This window comes from Leucopleurus acutus (assembly GCF_964270905.1).
Source record: "Leucopleurus acutus genome assembly, chromosome: 16".
Classification (NCBI taxonomy): domain Eukaryota; kingdom Metazoa; phylum Chordata; class Mammalia; order Artiodactyla; family Delphinidae; genus Leucopleurus; species Leucopleurus acutus.
In genome coordinates, this window is record NC_139158.1 from 59,629,489 (window position 1) to 59,655,205 (window position 25,717).

A 25,717-nucleotide genomic window follows, 5' to 3' on the forward strand; every position below is an offset into this window, starting at 1 on the left:
TGAGGGCTTACTATGTGCTATGTGCTCTGTGTATACTCAATGCATGCAAACTCCCTTTCCTCTTTCCACACAAACATTTATTAGCACCTATTAGGTAGGGATGTGGATTAGTCTGGATGTTTTTCATCATAACAAACAGAAAAGCAGCTGGAATAATACTAAGTCTAAGGGGCCATTAATTTAGTCTGAGTGTTTTGTGCCAGTTTCAGCATATCGATAACCAGTGTTGTGGTTGGACTGGCCCTTGTGGTTGGTATTATGAGTGCAAGATGCCCTTCAGTGATACCCATCAGGGAACTTTGAAGAAACAGAGGCTTATTACTTTACAAGACCTGGAATTTACACAGCATTCCTGGGGCCACACAGTGAGGTCACAGGGAAAGAGAAAGAGAGAGAAAGAGAGAGAGAGACAGCACCTGGGGTTCTGTTTTATTGGGGTTGATGATTTTGTGGGCTCACTCTTTATTGGTAAATTTAAAACTTAAGAGTGGGAATTTAAAGCCCAGGAAGAAGAAGAAAAAAAAAAACAACTGGTAGCTCAAATGATCAGTTACTGAAAACAAACAAGATCTCTAAAACAAAGGAAGCTCTATGGGGGAAGATGGCCTGACTCTATCTAGCCCTGTGGCTGGCAATGTTTTTATTCAAGATAAACACATTGAAGGGGATGTCTCTTTGAAATGAATGCCTCAACAATCAAAACTTAAATCAGATAATCGCGTTACAAAAAAGGAAAAAGAAACAAGTGTCAAGGTTTACACTGCACTGAGAATTGAATAAATCATTGAATTACCAGATATCAGAAGAAAGAGTAGATATAATAAATTGAATAATGTCTCCCACAAAAGATATCCAAGTCATAATCCTTGGAACCTGTTAATGTTACCTTATATGGCAAAAAGGACTTTGCAGATGTGATTAAAGATCTATAAATGGAACAGTGGTCCTGGATTATTCAGGTGGGCCCTAAATGCAATCACAAGTGTCCTGATGAGAGAGAGACAGAGGGAGATTCCACCCAGAGGAGGAGGAGAAAGCAATGTGACCACAAAGGCAGAGATGGGAGTGATGCGGCCACAAGCTAAACAATGCTGGCAGCCACAAGAAGCTGGAAGAAGCAAGGAGCAGATTCTCCCCAGTGTCTCTGGAGGGAGCATGGCCCCCTAACACCTTGATTTCAGCCCAGTGATACTGATTTCATACTCTGGCCTCCAGAAATAGGAGAGAATAAATTTCTGTTGTTTCATGCCATCAGATTTGTGGTAATGTGTTACAGCAGCCATGGGAAACGAATAGCACGGAACTGGGCCTCTGAAATAACTGGAGGTAGTTGCCTTCTCTGCCCCTGAAAATCTCCTCACCTGACAGGGTCCTGCAGAGTCTGCTCCCTGCAACACACACCCCCATCTTATCTCCCAACACCACCCTTTAAACTGACTCCACTCTGGCACCCACATGGGCCTTGGCCACACACATTCCCTAATTCAGCCAAGTCTCCACATAACTGCTTCCTTCAAGAAGCTTCCCGAGATCGCCCCCTCCACCGCGACATCTTCCTCCTTCTCATTTCCCATTTGCACCTTAAGTTTTCTTCTCAGCACTTACTGCTACGTGTACGTGTGAGTGCGTGTGTATTTATTTCCTTGATGATTATTAGTTGTCCCCACTAGAATTTGAGCTCACTGAGGGCAGGAACCTAACTTTTCACTATTGCAGCCCCTTACATTCCGACATAAAAAGTAGTTGAAGGCTGACAACATGCCAGGCAGGTGATGGAAGGTGGAACTAGAGAGTGGGACCGGGGTAAGTCCAGGATGGGAACAAAGACGTGGATGAAATTGGAGGGGACTGGGATGAAACTTGGGGAGGAAGTGAGCTTTGAAGGGTGGGGGAGCATGTAGTACTGGGAGTGGGGTTACAGGAGAAAGGGGTGGGGCTGGGTGGGTCAGGAGCAGGTGGTGGTACATCTTCAAGTTTGGGGGGAGCCTGGAGCTGGTAGTGGTTGTGGGACTTGGGGGTGGAGGCGGGGCGGGGGGGAGGTGGGCGGAGGGAGGGGCTAGAGGTAGGAAGGTAGAGGGGCCTTCAGCACCACCCCTCACCCAGTTTTGTTAAGGATATTTAGATAAATGTTATGAAAATGTAGTTTCAACTTCACACCCTCACATTCCCTTCTAATCAATTGTGGCCCTAAATACCTCCAGTCAGATCATCTGGAGCTGCGTCCAGAAACCAGCCATGGAAGCACAGTCCTATAGGCCAAAGAGAGACAGGGGTGGTGTAGTGGTTGGGAACACAAGGCTCATATCTGAGATGCCTGGATTCAAACTCATTTAGGAATCTAGGGTTCCCCATTTATAAAATGGAAATGATAATAGAACTCACTTCATAGAGTTGTCATGAGAACGAGGAAGTTAGTGTATTTAAGTTTCTTTTAAGAGTGTCTGGGGGCTTCCCTGGTGGCGCAGTGGTTGAGAGTCCGCCTGCCGATGCAGGGGACACGGGTTCGTGACCCGGTCCGGGAAGATCCCACATGCCGCGGAGCGGCTGGGCCCGTGAGCCATGGCCGCTGAGCCTGCGCATCCGGAGCCTGTGCTCCGCAACGGGAGAGGCCACAACAGTGAGCGGCCCGCATACCGCAAAAAAAAAAAGAAAAGTGTCTGGGACATAGTAAGTGTTCAATAAACATTAGCTATCAGGTAGTGTTAAAGGCGAAGGATACCCAGAGGCCTCTGGAGGAGGGGCCAGGGATGCCCTGGCATAAGAAAGTGTTTTCCCAGGGACACAAAAGTGAAGAGGGGTGACAGCTGGAATCAGGGACTCAAATACTAGTTGAGGAGCTGGATCATGGGGAGCGGATCACCTTCAGACCTTTAAGCTGGGGCAAGTCATCAGTCAGTCTCCAGAGTGGAAAGACCTTGCTTGCCCCTGAGCATGAGCATAGTGTAGAGTGAGCCCCCAGGCTCTTGGACTTTCTGGGAAGTTGGAGGGCATCTGGGGTGGACACAGCAATGAAGGGGGAAGGAACTGGGAACCAGGGCTGGTGCTGGATGCCCTGCAATGGAAAGGAGATAGTTGCACCACAAAAAACGGTCATTCCTCCCACACATCCCGCCAGGACCTAGTGCAGCTGAAAGCCTGCTCTTAATAAAGTGAACCTAGACCCTAATTCATTTAACATATAAACTTAAAAGTATTTTTTTGCATGGTTTTGATATATACCAAATTTCCTAGGAATGCAACTGCTGTGTCCATCAAGGGAAGACTGAACTTTGTGTTGTTCATAATCTTACTGAGGCTTTTTTTAAACCATTTTGAAAAATTACATCACCCACAGCAGCACACTAACAACATTTTTAATCAACCATAATACAGTCCTGTACGTAGAGGCCAGCATGTAACTGCTTCATTTTGCTTTGTACTGTTCTTATACCTGAGGATTGAAATACAGATCATTTTACCCCAATTACTATCCTTTCTTTTCTCCAGTTAGGGCATGATATTGGTTTTCTCAGTGCATGTAGGTCAGTTTTATTATCTCTGGATTCCATTTAAGGCAGTAAAGGGGTGATACAAAATGTTTGTTATGAAAATGGGTCTGAGAAGGCTGTGAACACTGGGCTGGCCCACCTCTAACCTCCTACCTTGTATAATGTAGGCCCTGAGGCCCAGAGGCCCAGAGAGGGCAAGAGGCCTGCTCTCATCACCCAGCTTGTCCAGCAAGAGCCCAGCCCACAACAATAGTGAACACTAAAGGCAGCGACTCTGTAGCCACGTCACTTCAAGACTGTATGTTTGTGGGTCTCTCATTTTTCCTAGCCACAAAGGCATCTGTTTTATGGAAAATGAAAATTTTTATTTATTGAAATTAGGTCATATCCCACAGTCAGCTCAATACACCTTGGGGGTCCAGGAACCTGCCCAGCATCCTTGTCCTCAGATTTTGATCCCTGCATTTCTCACCTGGATATGCAAACACACAAGGTTTCATTTATTCACTCCTTTATTATTTCGGCAAAGAGTCAGTAAGTGATTGTTTAATGTCAGTGACTGCAGGTCACGGGAGATAAAATGACAGCTAACGTTTGCTGGGGCCTCACTAAGTATCAAACATTGCTCTCAGCAGTTCACATTGAATCCTCACACATCCCTCTGAAGTAGGAACTCCGAGGAGCTCCACTTTACACATCAGGGAATTGAATAATAGAGAGATAATCTGCCCAAGATCACACAAGCAGTAACAGCTGGGCTTCAACCCCAGGCTGAGTCCAGAGCATGTGCTCTTAAGCCATATTGTGCTGGAAACAGCCAGAAGCCCTGCTGTTCACAGGGATCGTGGCCCTTGGGGAAGGCAGACATTTAACATGGCACCAGAGGGCATACACTGGGGACCGTCTGACAGAGCCTGGGTATGTAGAAAGGCCTCCTTGAGGAGGTGACACCTAAACTGAGACCAGAAGCATAAGCAAGAGCAGACCAGGGGAAGAAGAAGAGAAGAGCATTTCAGGCAGGGTGGTGAGAGGCAAGAGGGCAAAGAAGCTGAGGACCTCTAAGACGGGATTGTGTCTGAGAGACCTGAAGAAAGTGAGGGAGCACCTTGCCCACCAGAGAGTGAAAGGTGTTCCAGGCAAAGGGAGCACAAAGGCTCTGATGCAAATATGCATCTGGCACCTTCAAGGAGCGGCAAGAAAGGAAGTGTGCCTGGAGCAGAGGAAATACTGAGAAGCCTAGGAGATGAGATGGAGAGCTGGCACATCTCACAGGGGTCTTGCAGGCCCTGAGACATTTTTTAAGCAGATTGAGATGGGGAGCCACGGAAGGGTTGGGAGACAAGAGTGACTTGTTCAAGGCTCTCTAATGTGAACAACAAGAAGGCAGGGACTTTGTTTTGCTCGCTGCTGATCCCCAGCCGTGGAAGAGCAACGGGCCCTTGATTCCACTCAGTAAATATTTGAACAAGTGAATGAACGAATGAATAAATTAATGAAATGAGGAAACGACTCAATGAATAATTGTGAAACTGACTCCTTTCGGGATCTTTCATCCCACAGGTACACAGCGGAAGACCCGCCCCTCCTCTCATCCTCCCCGCGCTCCCACCCCCGCTGTTAGGTTGAGGGTCCACGCTACGGCCGCCAGAGGACGCGGAGCGGCGGCGTTCTCGCACGGAAGGTTTTGCGTGAGGCACCGCATGGGGCGGGGCCTGCGGGCGGTCGCCGCTCAGCTGGACAGGGCTGACCGGTGGGCGGAACGCGCCGGCGGGGCTGAGGCTGTGCGGCGGCGCCCGGGGCGGTTTGGGCGGCGCACGGAGCTAAGATGGCGGCGGAGCGACAGGACTCGCTGAGGGAGTTCGTGGCGGTGACGGGCGCCGAGGAGGACCGGGCCCGCTTCTTCCTGGAGTCGGCCGGCTGGGACCTGCAGGTAGCGCCGCGAGGCGGGCCGCGTAGGGCGGGCTGGGGACTGCGGGGCGCGGGCGTCTGGCGTGACAAGCCCGCGGTGGCCGAAGCGCACAGTCATCCCGCCGGGCCGCGGCCCGACCCAGGCCTCAGGGTCCTGGGGCCGCTTGCCACGCGTCGCCAGCTTGGCCTGGGCGTGGGGAAACGCGGGCTAGCTCCGGCCCCAACCTGCTGTACCCGGCCTCAGTTTCCCCTTCTGCCTGGCTCTCGGGTCGGCGAGATTTGGGGCACTGCCGCAGCCCGCGTGAAGAGGGAGAGCCTGGGGGCGTGGCTGCCGCGCCGAGTCTAGGCTGCAGGCCCGGCCCGACTGACCAACTCCCCGGTGGAGCGGCGCTGGGGACTAGGTGCTCGTTCATTTCCATTTCCGCAGCCCCGGCCTCAGGCCGGGGGAGAAGCCCAGCCTAGGACTTGGCCCACGCCCCCTCCTACCTAATTGCTGGGAGAAACTGGGTAGTGGAGCCTATTCATCTTTAATAAGTAACTCTTCTGTAAAATGGGAGTCTTCGTGGAGCTTATCGTCTAGTTCAGAGCATGTATTAAGTATACGTTAAATATTTATTAGTTAAGAAGACAGTAAGATAGGCTACACGAGGCAGGGATTTTTGTAAACTGTTGAATCCCCTGTGCCTGGAAAAACGCCTGCCATGTAATAGGCACTCAGTAATTAATTGTAGGAAGAATTGCATACATGTTGTTCGCCAGCCTACGTCTTAGGTAGATGGTGATGATGAATATTTATTGAGTGCCTGCCATGAGCCAAGTGCTGTTCTAACTGCTTTAGGTGTCTTAAGTCGTTCAACCTGTGCGTTTTGAAGCTGAGGTTTAGGGAGGTTAAGTAACTTGCGCAAGGCCTCACTTGGTGCCAAGTGGAAGAGATGGCATTTGAACTCAGTTCTGTCTGATACCAGAGCCCAAGCTCTTAACCACCATGTGCCCTGGCACTTGACATGTGATGGTTCAGTGAATCCTAGCCACACTATGAGGTAAAGAAAACTTCCTCAGTTGTATAGATGAATTGGAAGCTCAGAGGTCAAGTGATAGGCCCAAGGTCACACACCCAGGGATTAGGATTTGAACTGTGTCTGCTGAGTTCACCATTTATATGCTTCCGGAAAGTGTAAGAGTTAGATAAAGCATCACACCTGTACAGACACACAGTGTAAAGCTCCTGTGCTGGGCAGAAATACAAAATGCAGCTTCTGCCTGAAAGACCTAAAAGCTCACAGTGTTACAGGTGGCAGGTCATCAGCCCCAGTCTCCTCGTGCTCTTAGTGGGGAAATGGGCTCATGCATGTGACATGACTTGCCCAGGACTTGAATGTAGACACCCCTCAATGCCAGTTCAGTGCATGTCCCACGGCAGCATACTGCCTCCTGGCAGGCCTGCTAAAGCGTGTTCTGTAAAGGCACGCTGCTTCTAACAGGCTGGTTATGTCCCACAGCAGCTCACTGCCTCCTAAAAGGTGGTGACCTTGAGGACAAGAGCCATGTCTTTTTCACCTCTGTAGACCTCATTGCTCTCTTACTTCTTTGTTTAAAGTAAATGATAAGTAAATACCTGTGCATTGAGTCCATGCGAGAAACATCCAGTTACAAATGGCCAAAAGAGGCCCTTATTCCTTCTGTATCTACAGAGCTAAGACATGACTGCATAAATGTTAATGGGTCCTTATCCGTTTTGCAGGGTTGGTGGGATGGGTGTCCCCATTGCACAGATTAGGAAACAGCCTCAGAGAGAAAGTAAAAGTAGCAATCTGGACTGACCTCACAGTTCCCAACTCCTGGCTATCACCTAAATGCTGAGAGTAAGGGCCCGAGCAGACTGACTGGGATCGAGCCTGGCTCCACTCCTTACCAACTGCGTAACCTCAGACAGCTTTCTTAACGTCTCGGTGCTTCTCTATCAGCTATAAAATGAGATGATAATAGCACTAACTCCATAGGGTTCTTTAAGGATTAAATGAGTTAACACAGGTAGAGTTGTACTCAGAACAACATGGCTCATAAATAAGTGCTCAATAAATGTACACTGCTTTTACTAGATCACATTTCCTAATGAAAATGAGAATGAGGAGTGTCACCATCCCAACTTTCCTTCTTGCCTTCTTTTCCCCTTAGTAGGTGGAATTTTTTTCAGGTAATATGAAAACAAGTACTTGGGCCATTACCTTTTGGTCTTATTTTCTATGCCCCCCCCCGCCAAATGCAGAGTGCCTTGTAAGTGTGGGCCATATTTTTGTGTCTTTGCTCCTTTGTGTTCAAAGGAGATGAAAGGAGATGTGTTAGATGAAGGCCTGTTTAAGGATCCCAAGTTACTACCTCTCTGTTTCAGATCGCCCTAGCAAGCTTTTATGAGGATGGAGGGGACGAAGACATTGTGACCATTTCGCAGGCAACCCCCAGTTCAGTATCCAGAGGCACAGCCCCCAGGTAAGGGCCAACTTCAGTTATTGCTACATTGGTGTGCTTCCAGCAATGGGACAGAGGATTCAGGCCTGGGGATGTGGACCAGTGGGTTTGAGGGAGGAAGATAGACTGACTGGTGCGTAGTAGTTTCTTGCAAGACTTATTCCTTTCCTGTAGAGATTTGGGATTTTTAACTGAGTGTGGTATATGATCCAATCCTGGAGGAAACCACAGAACCAACTTTTAAGATGTTTGGTGGGGGGGGGGGGGTCTCTTATTTATGAAATATGAGGAGTGGCCTCTCCATTTATGGAAGTTTTTAAGTAGAAACCGAAGTACTTCCTTTCAGGGATGCTGTAGATGTAAAAGATTAGGCCAGGTGACTTTAAAAAGGCTCTCAATATTTCAGGATGCCCGCTACCCTATTAAGAAGACTTAGAGAAAATAAACCTGTTTAACCCATCCTTTCCCAAATTCATTAGGGAGACCTTGTCTTATTCTGTGAAGCAGTGTTAACCTTTGCTATCCCATTTGCATCCCCTGTCCTGGCCACCCTGGCTCCAAGATTCTCACAGCCGATCACTGCTGTGATCTACAGAGTGAGATAATGCAGGTCTTTTGGGAGACAGGCAGGGCCTCTTCCTTTAAAGGTGTCTGAACTACAGCTCCCCTCTCTGCCGCAGCCTGATTTGTTTCTACTCTTTGGTGTATGTTCTCAATTTATTTGAGTTTGAATTCAACCCCAGAATACAGATATAGTGTTTCTTTGCTGGTGAAGTGATAAATTGTGTTTCTCTCTAAGGGCATCTGAGATTTAAATTACATTTCCTCCCTTTCTAGAAGGAACACTAACCCCAGTTCTCATTGCTTCCTTAACTTCTTCCCCTACCTACATTTCCAGAGGAAAGAGGTAATAGGCAGGACATCTTTTAGCTATTCATAGATGCCCACCTGTGAGGTGTCAGTGATGGCACATCAAGATGTTACTGCCTGGGACCTGGTTGATAAGGTAAGGGCTTTACTTGTAGCTGCTGATAGAGACAGCTGATTTCCTGGGGTGTGTCTTTCACAGGTACCCCAGATTACTGTTGGGGTGTTGGCACAAAAATACAGAGGAGGGGACTTCCCTGGTGGCGCAGTGGTTGGGAGTCCGCCTGCCGATGCAGGGTACGCAGGTTCGTGCCCCGGTCCGGGAGGATCCCACGTGCCGCGGAGTGGCTGGGCCCGTAAGCCATGGCCGCTGGGCCTGCGCGTCCGGAGCCTGTGCTCCGCAGCGGGAGGGGCCACGGCAGTGAGAGGCCCACGTACCGCAGGAAAGAAAAAAAAAATACAGAGGAGACGAAATTGAAACTTAGCCTCTGATGTCAGTCACATATTCACACCTGTCTTCTCTGGTAGACCAAAGTCCTGTCAAGACAGTGGTTTATGGGACTTCCCTGGCGGTCCAGTGGTTAAGGCTTCACCGTCCAATACAGGGGGTGCAGATGCAATCCCTGGTTGGGGAGCTAAAATCCCACATACCTCGCAGCCAAAAAACCAAAACATAAAACAGAAGCAATATTGTAACAGATTCAATAGAGACTTAAAAAATGGTCCACCTCAAAAAAATCTTTAAAAAAAAAAAAAAAGAATGGTTTATTAGAACCTGGGCTAGGAGCCTGACTGCTCACGTTCAAATCCCAGCACTGCCACTTTAGAGATTTGTGACCTTGGGCAGGTTACTTAACATCTCCAGTCCCTCAGTTTTCATCCTCTGTCAAATGGGAATGATGATAGTGCCTACCACATGCGAGATTAAATGAGTTAATACTTACATAGCACTTAGAACACAGAACGTGTTAACTGCTATTATTGTCATTTTATTATTACCATTATTAGCATCCATTCTCATCTTCCCCATTCTTATTTGTTCCCTGTCTCATTCCACAGCAAGTCTATATGTTAAAAAGTAGACTTAAAAGTAAAAAAAATCAAGGGAATAGAGTTTAACATTAAGACTGCGGGGAGTAAAAGACCAAGCACAGATGCAGGCCTAAAGGTCTTACTTTTTTGCTTTGGTTAAGCCTCAAACTTGGTACTAGGCTTAGGTGAAGCCAAGGAAAAGGGAGAGGGAAGGCACTGTTTGTTACATCGTTGTGCTTGTCCAGGTGGTAAATGCTGACTGCATTCTCAGGGAAAAGGCAGGCTTGTGCTAGCACCTCAGAGGAATCCTTTGTGGGGCCTACCTTTCCCCTGTTTGACCTGACTGTTGCAGGACACTTAGCCTGCTGCTGAGCTCTCCCCGACCCCACTGTCATCTTCTCACATACCCTTTCATGTCATCACTGCCTCTGTGGCATAGCACTCAATTAGTGAGTTCCTCCTCTGACTCTAGAACAGGGGTTCTTCACGGGGAGGCCCTGAACCCCCTAGGAGGAATCTGTGGAATGGATGTCAGAAGGTCCATAAATTACCTGAAATTGTAGGTAAAACTTATATATATGTAGTACCTTTTCTGGCAAGAAAATTCATAACTTTTATCAGATTCTCAAAGGACTGTGGGACATAAAAAGGTTAACCATAGCTATAGGAGAAAGTCTAAACTCCTCAATTATAACAGCTGTCATTTATTGAGCACTTAACCAGCTGCCAGGCACTGGGTTAAGCTTTTATTGATATATATACATCTTTTTAATCCTTACTACAACCCTGTGAGGTGGGTACTGTTATTCTTCCCATTTTACAGATGAAGACACTGAAGCTGGGCATCTTCCCAAGATCACACAGCTAGCAAAACAAGGATTTAAATGTAGATCTGTTTCTGCTTCCAGCATTCAGCTCTCAGCCAGAATGATGTACTGCCTCTCCCTGTGGACTTTCACTGTCCTCGAGAATTCGCTGTGAACCTGCCATCCTCATCTTATCCCCCTTTTCCTCCTTTCTTAAATCTTTATTTCAACCAAACTGATTTCTTTGGTGTCTCAATTCTGCCTTGTTTTTGGTTCTTCTGCTTTTGTTTGAGCCTCTCATCTGACTGGACATGCCCACTCTCTTGCTTCCTTTCCACCTGTGCAGATCCTCTGTGTCCTTCCAGGTTTAGCTCCCTCCCCACCTTCTCTACTGAGCATGTTATCCCCCAACCCATAGGCAGCACAAACTCCAGTCACAACCCATATCCACATACTACTGTATGACATCTTTCCTGTGTTGTCTTGAATTCTTCTACTGATAATTACCTTAATATTTTTCTCCCTAAGTAAGTTGTAAGTTCCTGGAGGTGGGAGGGCTAGTATTCCAGGAGCACCCACCATCTGTCTGGCTCTGCTAGATATTCTCACATATGTTCTCTTCTTATACCTCTATAACCATGGAAGTAGGTCAGGTGCTCACCATTTCACAGGTCAGGGTGCTGAGTCTTAGGAAAGATTGAGTAACACATTTGCTGTTATAGTGGATTCAAACCCAGATTTGTCTAAATCCAAAGCTGCTGCTTCTGCCATGTGCTAGCTACTTCTCTGTGCAGTACCTCCCACCCCTGTACCGAGCACAGGGTCGAGCAAGAGGTAGGCTGTTTTTTCTTCCTTTTTTTTCTTCTTTCATTCAACCAAACTGTACTTTCTTAGAATTCTAGGGACCACCGTTGTCTGATTCTCTAAAACTATACTGTCCAGTATGGTGGCCGCTAGCCTCATGTGGCTATTTAAACTAATTAAAATAAAACATTCAGTTATTCATTTGCACTTACCAAATTTTAAATGCTCAATAGCCACATGTGACTAGTGGCTTCATTATTGGACAGTGCAGGTACAGCATTCCTGTCACTGCAGAAAATGTGATCTGACAAAGCACTTTTGTGCCACTTCAGGATGCCTGGGAGATAGAGTTCTGATGCTGAAAAATTGAAATTTCTGAGACATTTTGCCAATTTGTGGAAGATACAAGACAGAGTATTCTGAAATTGGTAATGCCCCCAGGACATCCATACTGTTAAGGTAACTCTCAGAGCATTACTCCAGAGCAGTTGTTCTCAGACTTGAGCATGCATCAGAATTACTTGGAGGAGTCCTTAAAACCAGATTGGTAGACACTCCTTTCAGGGTTTCTGATTGAGGAGGTCTAGGGTAGGGGCTGAGGATTTGCATCTTTCACAATTTTGAGGGTAATACTGATGCTCCTGGTCCAAGGACCAACACTTTGAGAACTGCTGCTCAAGAGTAGTACTTGAAATGTGCTACACCGTGCATCAGCACCCCGACTGTGCACAGCACGCCCACGAGGTCGGTGCTGATTGTCTCCATTTTCACATGAGAAAATGAAGGCTTAGAGAATTTCATTAGCATGCCCAAGATCCCAGGGTTGGAGGCTAAGTTGGCATTGGAACCAAGTAAATGGACACCAGAGTCTGTGTTAGATACTGTCAGAGTCTAGGTGTAAGAACTTTTGGGGAAGGGGTCAGACCTATAGCCAGAGCAAGTGGTTTGCTCAAGCAGGTATACACATGTGTATTTGAAGGTGTTTAACGACAGAGAGAGGATTTTTTTTTTTCCATAGATGCTAAGCTAAGCATCTGTGGAAAACTTCCCTGGGAAGAGTAATGAGTGGAATTAGCCTTTTAGGGCACTAGTATGGATCTTATCACTTGCATCCTTTTAAACCGTGTTGTGTAGAGCATGAAGGAATGCCTAGGAGGTTGCTTTCAGCTCACTTAGGCAGGAATGTATTTGCTACATCGGTTGATCTTTGTCCTCTTTTTTCTAGTTGGTGGAGCCTCAGAGCCTATTCTGTCCTCTGATTGACTCCCTGAAATAACTCTTTCTTCAAGGCTGAGCTGGAGTAAACAACTCCTTCTCTAGCCTCACTAAATCTCCATTACCCTCTCCCCCCATATTAAAGAGAAACAACTTTTTTTCCCCTAAGGAATACAGAAAATGGTGTGTCTCATGATCCTTGAAAAACTAAGATTATTCCTTAAGGACAAATCTAAACTAGGAAAAAAGTGGCAGTGTAAGACAGTGTCAGAGGAGGGAGTTAACCCTTGTCATACCATGTTTAGTGTGCCCTCTCTACCGCACCCCACACAACCCTGCTTTTTTCCTAAACACTAATAAATACTTGACTGACCTACGGCAGAAGCAGACAGAGGCCTTTTCACTCATATATTCATTTCATTTTTACTTCTTGATGATTTATCCTTCCTCTAATGTGTTACTTTCACTAGTCTCTGTGTATGTGCTGTAATGCCCTGTTGGTCTCCTTTCCCCACCAGCCCCACCATCCTTTATCCAATTGACTGATGGTCCCCTAGTTTGTCAGCACTCGGTCCAAATGTTGCATTTTTCTGTGACGCTTTTCTTGATGTTCCCCAACCCCCACCTAGAACAGGAGACTGCTCTCACATCCCATGTGCTTCCCTCTGTCACAGCCCCTGTTGCACAGTATTTAATGGATGGTTTCCTGGCCAAAGAGCCACTAGCCTGTAAGCAACTAAAGGGTAAGAACTGTGCCTGATCATTTTATAGACCTAGCATCCAGTTCAGTGCCTGGCACACAGGCATTCCCCCAGTATTTAAAAATTATATGATGAAAATTGCTATCCAGTAGTACGTTTTTAAAGTAGTACAGACCCTATCCGGTTCCCTCCTCCCCCTCTAGGAGAGCTTAAATTGGATTTCATTTTACTTCTTGATACACTTTCTAATTTATTCTTAGTCCTGTGTGACCTTGAATAAATATCATTGTTTTGCATTATAAACTTGAGAGGTTAACCCTCTTCCCATAGATCCTCTTCCTGCCCCACCAAAAAACCTAACCTCAGTGTCCTCAACTGTTAGCAGCTGATGATGCAGATCACCTTTCTTTAACTCCCCTTGAGATCATTTTGCTCCTTTCTATGTCTCCAGCGATAATAGGGTGACATCCTTCAGAGACCTTATTCATGACCAAGACGAGGACGAGGAGGATGAGGAGGGTCAGAGGTGAGTCTTTATTGGGGGCACAGTCCACAGGAAAGTCCATGGTAATGTACAAATCACCTAGAACAGCCTAGAAGGATAAACATGCTCGGTTATCATTAGCCATTACTACTGTGGGCTAGTCATATGCATACTAGAAACAGTTTTCCACTCCCTGTGCTTAGAAGTGATCCCTGTCCTCTTACTATTTTATTTTCTTTTGGGGTATTCTGGATTTGTTTTTGTTCTGTTTCATTTTTAATTATTAAGATAATATGTATTTATTGAAGAATATTAGGGGAAGGGAAATAAATCTATAAGGAAAAAAGCCATTCGTAATACAACCCAGAGGTAACCACGTATCAATAATATTTTTGGTGTATTTCCTTCCAGCTTTTCCTTAATTGAAAAAGCAATATATTACATAATAAAGAGAAAAAAAGGGCTTACAAATGTATATTCCTCCAATATACAGACACAGTACTGTTTTTTGTTGGTTTGTTTTTAACCTTTAGGAATGTTATAATAAAATTAGTGTCTGTTGTGGAAAATGTAGAATAGCGTAATGAAAAAAAATATAACACTCATCCACCCTGTGGTAACTACGGTTAATATTTTGGTATATTTCCACTAAGTGTTGGTTCTGTGTGTAAATATAGTTTGTTTATATTGTATTTTACATGGTGAAAGTCAGATGTTTGTTTCTTGCTTTTGTAGGATTAATGCTACATCTTGAATACTTCTCGAGGTCATTAAGATTCTTCATAACTGTTTTCAGTGACTATAATGGTCCATCATACGGAATGCTCGACATTTAAATCATTTCCAGTTTTTTGCCACCTTAAATATCAATGCTGTGAACATCTCTGTGTATTAATCTTTGACTACATTTCAGATTATTTTGGATAGTTTATAGAAATGAAAATACCGGGTTAAGGGCATGAATATTTTTAAGGCATTTGATCACAGATTCCTAGTTTGTAAGCCAGGGCTTTGAGATCCCTTAATAAGGATCTTACAGTCCACTGAACAGAACTTTGTCTACCTGGAATGAACAAGGATGAACTGGCTGCAGCCTCACTTCATGGGTTTTGGTTGTCCATGGAATCTGTCTTGGTCTGTCAAACATTCCTAAGGAACATTGTATAATAACCATTATGGAAATGCAGTTATCTCATCGTCGTCACTCTTTGGGAAGTGGGCTGAGAAATTATGTGTGTTCTGTTCTCTGTCTTCATCCACGTAGTGACCTTTACACTACCTCAGAGCCTTCTATTTAGATACACTTAAAGTTCAGGAATAAATGTTAATTTCAGTGTTTTAATACTCCTTGAATGAAAGGCAGTGTCATCAAGTAAGTGAATGCCCAACTCCTAAATGACCTCCTCCTACTTCTCCTGTCCTGTCACATCCTCCAGGCGGTGACCTTCTTTTACTTCACATCCCGGTTACATCTCTGGTCCCTCAGCATTTCAGACCTAATGACACTGGTGCTGTTGTCCATGCCAAGGCCTAGGGTTTTGCCTTGCATTCTCTGGGGAATGTCAGGAAATGGAAGGCTGAGGCTCAGTTTTATAGGTTCTCAGTTCTCGTCACTGAGATGTGCTGTTGATTTAGCTGTGAATAGGAGTGATAAGGAGGCAGCTAGCCAAGGCTACATGACTGAAGATTTTCAGATGCAGCTAAAAAAAAAGTGCTAACTTCATCTCAAGCCATGCTTGGCCTATTGCAAAGCAGGTATGGGTATCTTGGGGCTTGTATTTGAGCTTCCCTGACCTCCTCCAGTACCCACTCTTCTGCATCTGCCCGGTGTATGTCACAAGAATTGCAAGGTTAGGTGAGGCTTGGGAGCTCTCGGTGCTGTATCACACCTTACATGAGTGCATTACTCTGTGCTTGTTCTTTTGCATACTTCCGCTGATTTGAACCTGATGGCCCTGACTTAAGGAACAGGTAGGTAGGGCATGTGATCCTTCCCTTCCATTTCAAAGAAGGAAAGTGAGGTTAGCTCAGTGCATTGGCTTGCCTAGGTCACTCAGTGGCAGAGCCAACAGTGGAACCTAGCTGCTTGTACTAACCACACCACTGCCACCATTAATCCAGGGCTGCTAGTGGTAGCTGCTTCTAACTGACCATAGTGATCATCTGCTGGAAAGGTGCTGGCCGCCGGATGGTGAATTCCTAGAGCTAACATGCTGTCGTGCATGCCTGGAATACCCTTCCCTTGTCCTTTACCTGATAAACTCATCCTCAAGATTTAGCCCAGAAGATACCCTTCTAGGAACCCTTGACTGTACTCCCCAGCTCTGTGTTCCTAGAGCACCCCTTACTCACTTCTACTGTGGCTCGCACTGCAGTATGGCTGCCTGCCTCTTAAATCTGTCCCCACCTAGACAGTAAGTTCCTTAAAGATGGGCATTTGTACCCTTTGCCTCATTGTGCCCAGCTCCTAGCCCAGAGCCTGGCACATGCTCTGTTCATGTTTTCTAAGTATATTTGTGTTAGATGTGTATTTTCTGCACAGGTTTTATGCCGGGGGCTCAGAGAGAAGTGGACAGCAGATTGTTGGCCCTCCCAGGAAGAAAAGTCCCAACGAGCTGGTGGACGATCTCTTTAAAGGTGCCAAAGAACATGGAGCCGTAGCTGTGGAGCGAGTGACCAAGAGCCCTGGAGAGACCAGTAAACCAAGAGTGAGCATAAGGGGTCGGGGTCGTTGTCTGTGTCCACAGGACTGAGGTTCCAGAGCAGAGGAAAGGAGGCCTTCCTCACCCCAGTAGTGACTGAATTTGTTTTTGTTTTGTTTTTCATTTGCTCACTTCCTCTCATATGCAGAAGAGCAGTGCAGTTTCTCTTACCTTTTAACATGAAATCAAGATTTGGGGCAAAGTTTTCAAACCTATGGCCTATGGTCTGGATCAGGTTCTGCAAACATGTTTTGTTTGGCCTAACCAACCTGACTTACTCCGTGTCTTGCTTTATTTTTGTTTTAATTGAATCGGTGGCCACCTGTTTTACATACAGTCAGGATTTCTGTTTTCTTTGTGAAAATCAAAAAGTCTTTAGTGTTATCGTACACCTAGATTCTGAAATGGCCATGATTAACTAGAGCTTAGTAGCAGCCATTCCCTTTAACCAAGCAATACCCCCCCACCATTCCAGTTTTGACCCCAGTCTCTGAGTTTCCTACTCAGAGAAAGTGTACCTAGTAGTTAACAAGCTTGAGATAACATCATTGTATCTGAATAACCTGATAACTGTTGACCCACTTCTCCTGTCTTCATGAACTTGTCTTTTATAGCCATTTGCAGGAGGTGGCTACCGCCTTGGAGCAGCACCAGAGGAAGAGTCTGCCTACGTGGCCGGAGAAAGGAGGCGGCATTCCGGCCAAGATGTGAGTGTGCACCTACCTTCTCTAAGGAAGCTCGTGGACTGTTTTATCATTTTGGGGGAGAAATTAGTCCCATGTTACATGTGAATCAGCAGCCTCCAAAAGGGAAGAGGCAGCAGGTTTGCTGTATTCCGTGAATGGAAAGGCTTACCTGAGAATCAAAGACAGCTCTCATCTGGCTGGGTGTGGGGGGAGGGGGGTGGCCCATGAGTGGGGACAGGCAGAGCGGATGGACAAATAATGGAGTTTTCTGAGCATTCCATGGATCTCAGGCAGAGGGATAGTGATTGCAGGGTTCTCTGGTGGTGTGAATGTGCCTAAAGAACTTGGTCTTTAGACAACCCCCCAAGGAGGCCTGAAACGTACTTTTTGAACTTTTTCCGTATTATATTCCAGTCCTTTCTTCCCTGTGCATAGGGATCCCCCCTCTCCAATAAGTATAATCATACTGTAGAGTCAGTTTTGAGGTTTATATCGTAAACGTTTTTTTAAATTTTATTGAAGTATAGTTGATTTACAATGTTGTATTAATTTCTTTTGTACAGCAAAGTGACTCAGCTATAAATATATATATACTTTTTCAGTGCCATAAACATTTTCATATGACCTTGTGACCATTAGTCTCCATAATGTATTTGTTTTTAATTATTTTGGGTTTTTTTCCAAAGTAAAGTAGTCAAGCAAGGAGGAAATAAAAATCCTATCCACCTGAGGTAGCAGCTACTAATATGCTGGTCTTTAGTCCTCTAGACCCTTTTCTGTATATATATATATATATAGGGAGTCATTAACAGAAATTGTAGATATCATTTTTAATGGCTGCAAAATAGTCCACGGGAGATTTGCCATGCTACTTCAGCTGAACACAAGCTTTGTGCCAAGCACACTGGCAACCCTATAGATAAGGAAGCCACAGCTTCAGTTGAGTCATCTGCTCAGTGCCGCTTAGCTAGTGAGTGGCAAAATCAAGATGCAGACCCAGGTCTGCTTAAATCACAGCCCTTTCTCTTAACTTGTGCCATATCACTTTCTTATTTTAGGTTAATACTTATTTCATTGGTTGTTGATTGATCTCCTTGTGCATGAGTATATGTTTGTCTGTCTGGGTGTTTTAATAATGACACAGTAAAATAGTAAAAACTCGTTAATTTGCAAGTTCATGCTGGTGTGCTTACCCGGTTCCTGACAATGTATGGACTGCTTACCTCCTGTTGTCACAGGTTCATGTAGTGTTGAAGCTCTGGAAGAGCGGATTCAGCCTGGATAATGGTGAACTCAGAAGCTACCAAGACCCATCCAATGCCCAGTTTCTGGAGTCTATCCGCAGAGGGTGAGCAGAAAAGCCCTCCTTCGGATTCCATATCAGTGAGTGAGATGGCAGATGGGAAAGAAGAAGCTGATTCAAATGTTTATTATTTAAGAAGTTTACATTTTTAAGCAGATTTAGCACAGTTGAGATACAGATTCACAGATCTGCTCCCAAAGCCCTGTGTATCTGCATTTCCCCTTTGGGCCTAGGACAGAGCCAAGTCACCAAATAAGATACAGGTCTCCACTCTTGACTCTGAGCAGGCATGAGAGAAGGGGGAGGCGGACACGTAGCCACTGGAGCAGTCAACTCCCTGTGAAGCCCAACTTCACAGTTGGAACTGAGAAGTTTCTCCTCCCTTTGTAGCATCACTGTCATTCCCATCCTGCTCTTTGTGGGCCCCAGAACTGCCTTTTCTCCCACAGAGAGGTGCCAGCAGAGCTGCGGAGGTTAGCGCATGGTGGGCAGGTGAACTTGGACATGGAGGACCATCGGGATGAGGACTTTGTGAAGCCCAAGGGAGCCTTTAGAGCCTTCACTGGTGAGGGTCAGAAACTGGGCAGGTAAGGAGCAGCACAGGTGGGAGTGGGACTGTGTGGGTCACTCCTGTCGGGCCCAACAGGCCCTGTGTAAGGCTCACTTTGTATAGCTCTTTACTGTTTATTACAGAGTACTTCAGATTTTATTTTTATGGGAGGAAGAGTATGGGGAACGTAGGCTTTGGCATTAACAAACCTGAGTTTAAATCTATTCTTCACTTTCTAGCCATTTGACCTTGGACTATCCAGGCTCAGTTTGCTCAACTATAAAGTGGGACTAATAAGAATCCTTACCTCCTCGATTACTGCTGGGAGGAGCACGTAGAGCACTGCCCCACAGTGAGCAGTCAGTGTAATCAGTAAAGGTAACACATTGCTGCTTTGACTCGGTAATCTAGGTGTCCCGGGCAGGGATAACCTTCTGCATGGCTTAAAGGCTGAAACAGACACATGTATTCAGGTCACTTGAAATGGGGATTCAGAGGAGAAAGGAATCCTGGACTCTTGCCGGCCAGCCTGCAGCGGCATCATTTAGGATCCAGGGAAGCTCAGAGACATTGTTGCCCCTTTGCAGCCTGCTGCTCCACTGTTATGGCAGCTCTTATCTCTATTTCTTTGGTCCTGCCTGAGACTCAGTTTGTCATTTCCTATGAAATTTTTGCCACGTGTCCTCTGCCACTATCTCCATCTTGCATTCAAACCCCTAATAGGATCTGACTGGTTGATAGTCCCTATTACCTCTGATAGGCAGGGTTCTCACACCAGATCCTTGACCATCCCACAGACAGGCAGCCTTCTCTCAGGGACCCACTCAGCTTTGGCCATGCATGGGGTCACTTCGTCAGTATGCTTCAGAGAGATATTTGCACACGAGAGGCACTCAGCATGGTGACCCTCCCCTCCAGTACCATCCTTATTTTACAAAGGGAAAGCTGAGGCTCTTGGACTTTAAGGGATACCCTTAGGTGCTCCCTATGGTAGAGCCGGGACTGGAATCAGGCCTTCTGATTGGCATTTCTCCCCACACTCCTACACAGCAAGACACCGTTTCTGACCTAGCTCTGGCAGCTCTTGAATTAGGCACTGCCCTTGCTCACCTCACCACCATCTGCAGGAATCAGAGTGTGGTCTGCCAACAGCTGTGCTCTTTGAGCTTCTGGCTGGCCCTCTCCTAGAATCCCCTGCCTCCCTGCTGGCCATTCATGCCTCATCAGGAGCAAGGGTCATAGCTCAGGACATTAGAGACCAATAGATTGTGGTTTACCAGGACCAAAATAGTTAAGTCCACCCTGCTCATCATTTCATCTACCACATTGGGGCCTGTGGGTTAGTCCGGGACAGCTGTTCTCTGATCCATCTGTGACTTACCTGTCAGCTATGGTAAGCTTTGTAGAGCACCAGATAATTTTTTTCCGTATATTATTAAACTAAAATGTGTTTATCTTAAAAAAAAAATAGAAAATACAGATAAAGAATAAAAACTAACTGTCCCTAAACCTAACAGCAGATATATCCAGTTAGTATCTGGGAAGTATCCTTCCAGTCTGTATACATGTATGGGTGTGTGTGTGGGGGTGTGTGTGTGTGAGTGTAAAAATAAATGTTCTATCACCTGTTATTTTGCCTAATCAGTGTAGTATGGCTGTCATTCCAGATCAGTGGGTGTATTTCTACATTTTTTTTTTTTTTTTTTGGCGGTACGCGGGCCTCTCACTGTTGTGGCCTCTCCCGTTGCAGAGCACAGGCTCTGGACGCGCAGGCTCAGCGGCCATGGCTCACGGGCCCAGCCGCTCCACGGCATGTGGGATCTTCCTGGACCGGGGCACGAACCCGTGTCCCCTGCATCGGCAGGCGGACTCTCAACCGCTGCGCCACCAGGGAAACCCTACAATATTATTTTAATGCTAACATAAGTTTCTATCTTATGTATGTGCCATAATTTAACCAGTCCCTGATGTTAAACATTTAGGTGGCTGCCAGTATTATGAACAACATTACAATGAATATCTCTAATTAAACCTTTATATACCCCTTAATGTTGTACTAGAAGTAAAATTGCTAGCTCAAACGATCTTCATATTTTTAAGATGTTGTCAAATTGCCCTCCAAAAAGGTTGTATCCGTCTTTCACCCACCAGTAGTTTTAAGGAAGGGTCCAGAGCACTGTGCAGTTTGGGTTTGTCTGGTTTCATGATACTAACAGAAAATGCTTCTACTATTGGAAAGTCTAACTCTATTATGTATGAAGACTCCACATCTCAAAAAATTAAGATGTTTTTAAGGAGTCTGTTTTAGCAGGATGGGAATACTTAGTGCAGGTGATGAATCAACAAGTCGAAACAGAGCTTGATAATCAGCTGTGATGCTTGTCAACTAAATAAATGTTCATTGCCAGTACCAGTACCAGTACCAGTACTTTGATTTTATTTCAGTTCTAGCTTTTAATGAAAAGTGAGCTAAAAAAATGTTTTATACAGCTAAGGGAGATCGAACATTAGCTTTTCAGTCTAAACTAGATGGACAGCTCTTTTAGTTTTTCCAATAAATTTTACTATGCTTTCCATTGTCTTCTTGTTAACTAAAATGATCAGGAAGCCAAAAGTTTAAGAAATTTTTCTCAGGTTTGCCTCAAAAATCAGTCAATGCTTGTTTTTTCTCCAATTACCTAGAAAAATAAAGTGAATAAATAGATTTTTCTCACTTCAGAAATCTGAAAAAGTTCGTTCAGTTGCATGAAACTTTTTTTATTTTAGGCTTTGCATTTGTTTGTTTGGATGGGAACTAATCTGAAGATTTGGGAAGCCTGCATTTACTTGATTTTGAGTACCAAACACCAAGAGTGCACTTGGGATGGGGGTGAAGGGTGACACTGCTGCCAGGATGAGCTTTGTCCCCTCACCATGCTTTCTGTAGTGGTCATCTTTGTAAAGCAGGTGGCAGGGTCTCAGGAGGTAGCATTGTGGCAACAAAGCACCTTAGTGCCCAATTTATTCCCACTACAAAGGAAATGAGCAGTCAGGTAATTCCGCTTCTCTCTCATTCAGGCCTTTCTGGCAGGCAGTAGCATCAGTGAGTACCCATCATGTACTTGGAATTGTTATAAACAGTTGAGGGACAGGCTGCCTAGAGTCTAATTAGAGAGTTGACCTAATGCCCTTAAAACTAATGAACAGAACAGAGTAGATCTTAGGCATTTACAGGTTCAACATTTAACTTTCCACTGTTTCCAAGCATCTCCTCAGGCCCGTGGTGGTGTAATTTATCTGTGTCTCAGCTCACATTTGAGTCCCACGTGCTGTGAGGCTGATCCATAGAAGTTCCTCTCATAGCCAATAAGTGTGGCCAGGTTCCTTTTCTGAGCTCCACTTTGTAATTCTCTAAGCCACTATTTTTCATGTTTACAGAAAAGAGTTAAGTTCAGTTTTCAGTTCTTCCTTGCTAATTATTTGCCCTGGGGCAACATTTCACTGTGTTCGATGAAAGAATCTGCAGGGGGTTAACAAGCGTAACATGAAAGAAAGGACATGGTGATCAAATAAGTCTGCCTTAACCCCACGATCTCTCAAGGCCTTCTTTAATATGTTAGTGGCCTGTGATGCTATTGGTATAATATGTGGCATTTCCAAAACCTTCCTGGAGATAACTCAAGGCACTAGGGTCCCGGGGAACACACTTAGGAAAGCACTTTCAGTTGGATTTCCTAAGAACCCTTTTTAGGTTGTAAGGATCAGAGGGAACGGTGAGGTGTATGAATTAATCTAACTAGAGGCTTTGGGCGGAAGCAAGGGAATTCTCATCCAATGGCCTCTGTTCTCTGCATAGGTCTAGGCCAAGATATCTGCTAAGAGGAAGACTGAGAATGAGATACATAGATGGTTTACTGGAGAGAGATGAAGCCTCCAACGGTTATGGAGAATTGGGAATTCGTGTGCATTTTGTGTTTGTCAGCCACCCTGAGTGTAGCACCCCTTTAATCCTCACAAGAGTTCTTGTTAGAGAACCTTGTTACTACCCTTGTTGAAACTCAGGGAGCTTAGATAACTAGCCCAACACTACCATAGCTAGTGGGTAAATTCATACCCTGGTCAATCTCATTCCAAGATCTGAGCCCTCAACACTGCAGTAAGAACTGTGTCCTGTTCATATTGTATAATTAATCCCTGCGGTGCCGGGCACTTAGTTGGCTTTCCAGAAATCTCAACCACCTCCTGATAGTTGACACATGAGTATGAGATACTCACATGAGTGAGGTTGCACTGGGGCAGGCAGGCCTGAAAACTCCCATCAGAGGAAAAGAGTCTGGACTTGTCCCTTACATTCCAGCAGTCACCTGCCAAGCTGTGTCAGGCCTACCTCAGCTGCAGACTTGGAGTGCCCCCTCCCCATTCTGCCCTCAGCCTCTCACTGAGGCTAAAACTTATCCTGGTCTGTTGGATCCTCCAGCATCAGATCCCAGTTTCTCCTGGCCCAGGCTGTCGTGCATACTGCTTTCCTCCCTTCAAGCCCTTGTTCAGTTGTGGACACCAAGAAAGAAGGGGGTTGGTAACTTGCCCAACTCCAGGAGTGAGGGAGCTAGCAATAATTTGGGGGTTGAGGTGAATTCCGCTGGACCTCTAAGTTCCATCAGGACAGGGATTCTGTCTTGGACACTCCTTATATCAGTAGCAACAAACAGCACCAGACGTAACAAGTGCTCAGTAGAAATCTGAGACAGGATTCCCCTCTTGTGTGGGGCCTTGTTTCTGTTTGTGTCCTGACGCTATCCTCTCTCCTCAGCACTGCACCCCCGGTGTTGAATACCAGCTCTCCAGCCCAACAGGCAGAAAATGAGGCCAAAGCCAGCTCTTCCATCTCAGTCGATGAGTCGCAGCCTACCACAAACATCCAAATACGGCTTGCTGATGGCGGGAGGCTTGTGCAGAAATTTAACCACAGCCACAGGTACCTTGCATTATGTGGCCTGGCTTATTCTAAGAGGGTCCCAGAAACTCCCACGGACAGGTGAGAAGCAGGGAGCAGTTCTTCCTCCTAAACACCAGCAGGCGCTCCGTGCTTTCCCCAGAGGAGGCAGTGGGATAGGAAGGTATGGAAGTCTGAAGCCTTTGGTTTGGTCCCCTCTTCCGTTAAGTGCGGCCAGTGACTTGCTCCCTCCCCTGTGTGGGTCTCTTTCCTCATCTCTAAAATTAGGGGATCGGATTCCTCAGAGGGGTTTTTTTAACCACCAAACAATTTGTTCAAAGGAAGTTTCATGCTAAAGCCCAAGTGTAAAACAGATAAAATTTGAACTGCTGTGGTTGATAGAGGGGAGAGGGGATGCAGTGCACCCTCCCACCCACCTGGCTTCCTCTACCTCCCTGCCCGCCAGCAGCCTCTGAAAATCACTAGGCTACTAAGGTCTCTTCTAGATCTGGACTTTGAGAATTCTAGAATACCTGTTCCATCTCAGATCATCTGGGATCAAAGCAACTGTGCCTCTCCAATTTAAAGATGGGGAAACTGAGGCACAAAGTGATGAAGGGATTAGCAGGGGAGGACTGTTTCCAGTAAAGATATTTGGCAACTCCTTTTTCTAGAATAGCAGTGTCTAAATTTCATCAATCATAGGCCACGTAAACCAGAACCCACATGTGGGGCTCAGGGGATGGCTTGCCAATCCTTGAGTGTTGACAGGCTTCACATGAGGTTAGTTGTGAAACAAGTTTGATTAGGATTCCAGAAAAGGGGTCAGGCAGAGAAGCCTCTAGGAAGAGGGACCCAAATGTGGGCAGGGAGCACAGCATGATGAAGAACTGAAATGGGGAGGTAGGAGCACAGGGGGAAGGAGGGTGGTGTAAAATTAGGCAGGCCTCAGGACCACAGTCAGGAGATTGCTGTTTACACCAGGGAAGGGGGGAGCAGCTCTGAAGGGTTTTAGACAGAGGAGTGACATGAGCTCATGTGGTTCCAAATGAGAGCTTTGCACACTCTGTGGAGAAGGATTGGGCAGGGGAGGGGACCTGGGGATATGATACAGCTTCCTGAAGTGGGGGGTGGGGGCGGCAGAGAAGAACACTGCTCACCCACCTCCCCACTTCCGCCACTCCACCAGGATCAGCGACATCCGACTCTTCATCGTGGATGCCCGGCCGGCCATGGCTGCCACCAGCTTTGTCCTCATGACCACCTTCCCAAACAAAGAGCTGGCTGACGAGAGCCAGACCCTGAAGGAAGCCAACCTGCTCAATGCCGTCATCGTGCAGCGGTTAACATAACTGCCTGGCCCAGCCAGCAGCCTCATCTCCTTCCTGTGTCCCCGACGGCCAGCTGCCCCGTGGAGACCACCCCTCCACCCCCTCCCGCACACCCTGCAGTCCAGTGCCACGTCTCCTCCATAGCTCTGCGTTCTTAGATCTCAGTTGGACATTTGTTTTCTCCTTAGTTGTATTTCCTGGGTTTTTGTGACGATCAATGGACTTTAAAGAAAAAAATAAAAACAACCAAAAAAATGGAAGGAATATCACCAGCATGTTATACAGAACCTCTCCCACTGAGGCAGGCTTTGATTATCTTAAAATCATATTTATGTCTAAGGTGTGTGGGGAGGAGTTTTCCATCCCCTCTGCGTAAAAATTGCATGTGGCACACAACACCCACCCACTAGTGTGTCCCCCCGCTGCCCCCAGGATGACTAGTGGAGGATTTCCTCTGTGTAG

The 25,717-nt window shown here is 46.0% G+C and overlaps 1 protein-coding gene across 2 annotated transcripts; it reads left to right on the forward strand.

Annotated features, from left to right (window-relative positions):
* Positions 1 to 5,284: 5,284 nt before the first annotated feature.
* Positions 5,285 to 25,654, forward strand: NSFL1C (NSFL1 cofactor). 2 transcript variants are annotated; one of them, XM_082856480.1, is made up of 9 exons: positions 5,285 to 5,418; positions 7,786 to 7,883; positions 13,739 to 13,813; positions 16,314 to 16,479; positions 17,088 to 17,180; positions 18,398 to 18,507; positions 18,912 to 19,049; positions 23,802 to 23,966; positions 25,114 to 25,654. In XM_082856480.1, exons 1-9 carry the CDS (start codon positions 5,314 to 5,316, stop codon positions 25,274 to 25,276), a joined length of 1,113 nt encoding a protein of 370 aa, XP_082712606.1. In that variant the 5' UTR covers positions 5,285 to 5,313; the 3' UTR covers positions 25,277 to 25,654. The 2 variants fall into 2 exon arrangements, with proteins under 2 accessions (XP_082712606.1, XP_082712605.1); XM_082856479.1 differs by lacking the exon at positions 13,739 to 13,813 and having other exon boundaries at positions 5,287 to 5,418.
* The last annotated feature ends 63 nt before the right edge of the window (positions 25,655 to 25,717 follow it).

What these genes read in the sequence shown, in the direction of transcription:
- NSFL1C (XM_082856480.1), top strand. Translation starts at nt 5,314, where the DNA reads ATGGCGGCGGAGCGACAGGACTCGCTGAGGGAGTTCGTGGCGGTGACG. An exon ending in CGGCCGGCTGGGACCTGCAG is followed by an intron (nt 5,419 to 7,785) that starts GTAGCGCCGCGA and finishes TCTCTGTTTCAG; the next exon opens with ATCGCCCTAGCAAGCTTTTA. An exon ending in CTGGAGTCTATCCGCAGAGG is followed by an intron (nt 18,508 to 18,911) that starts GTGAGCAGAAAA and finishes TTTCTCCCACAG; the next exon opens with AGAGGTGCCAGCAGAGCTGC.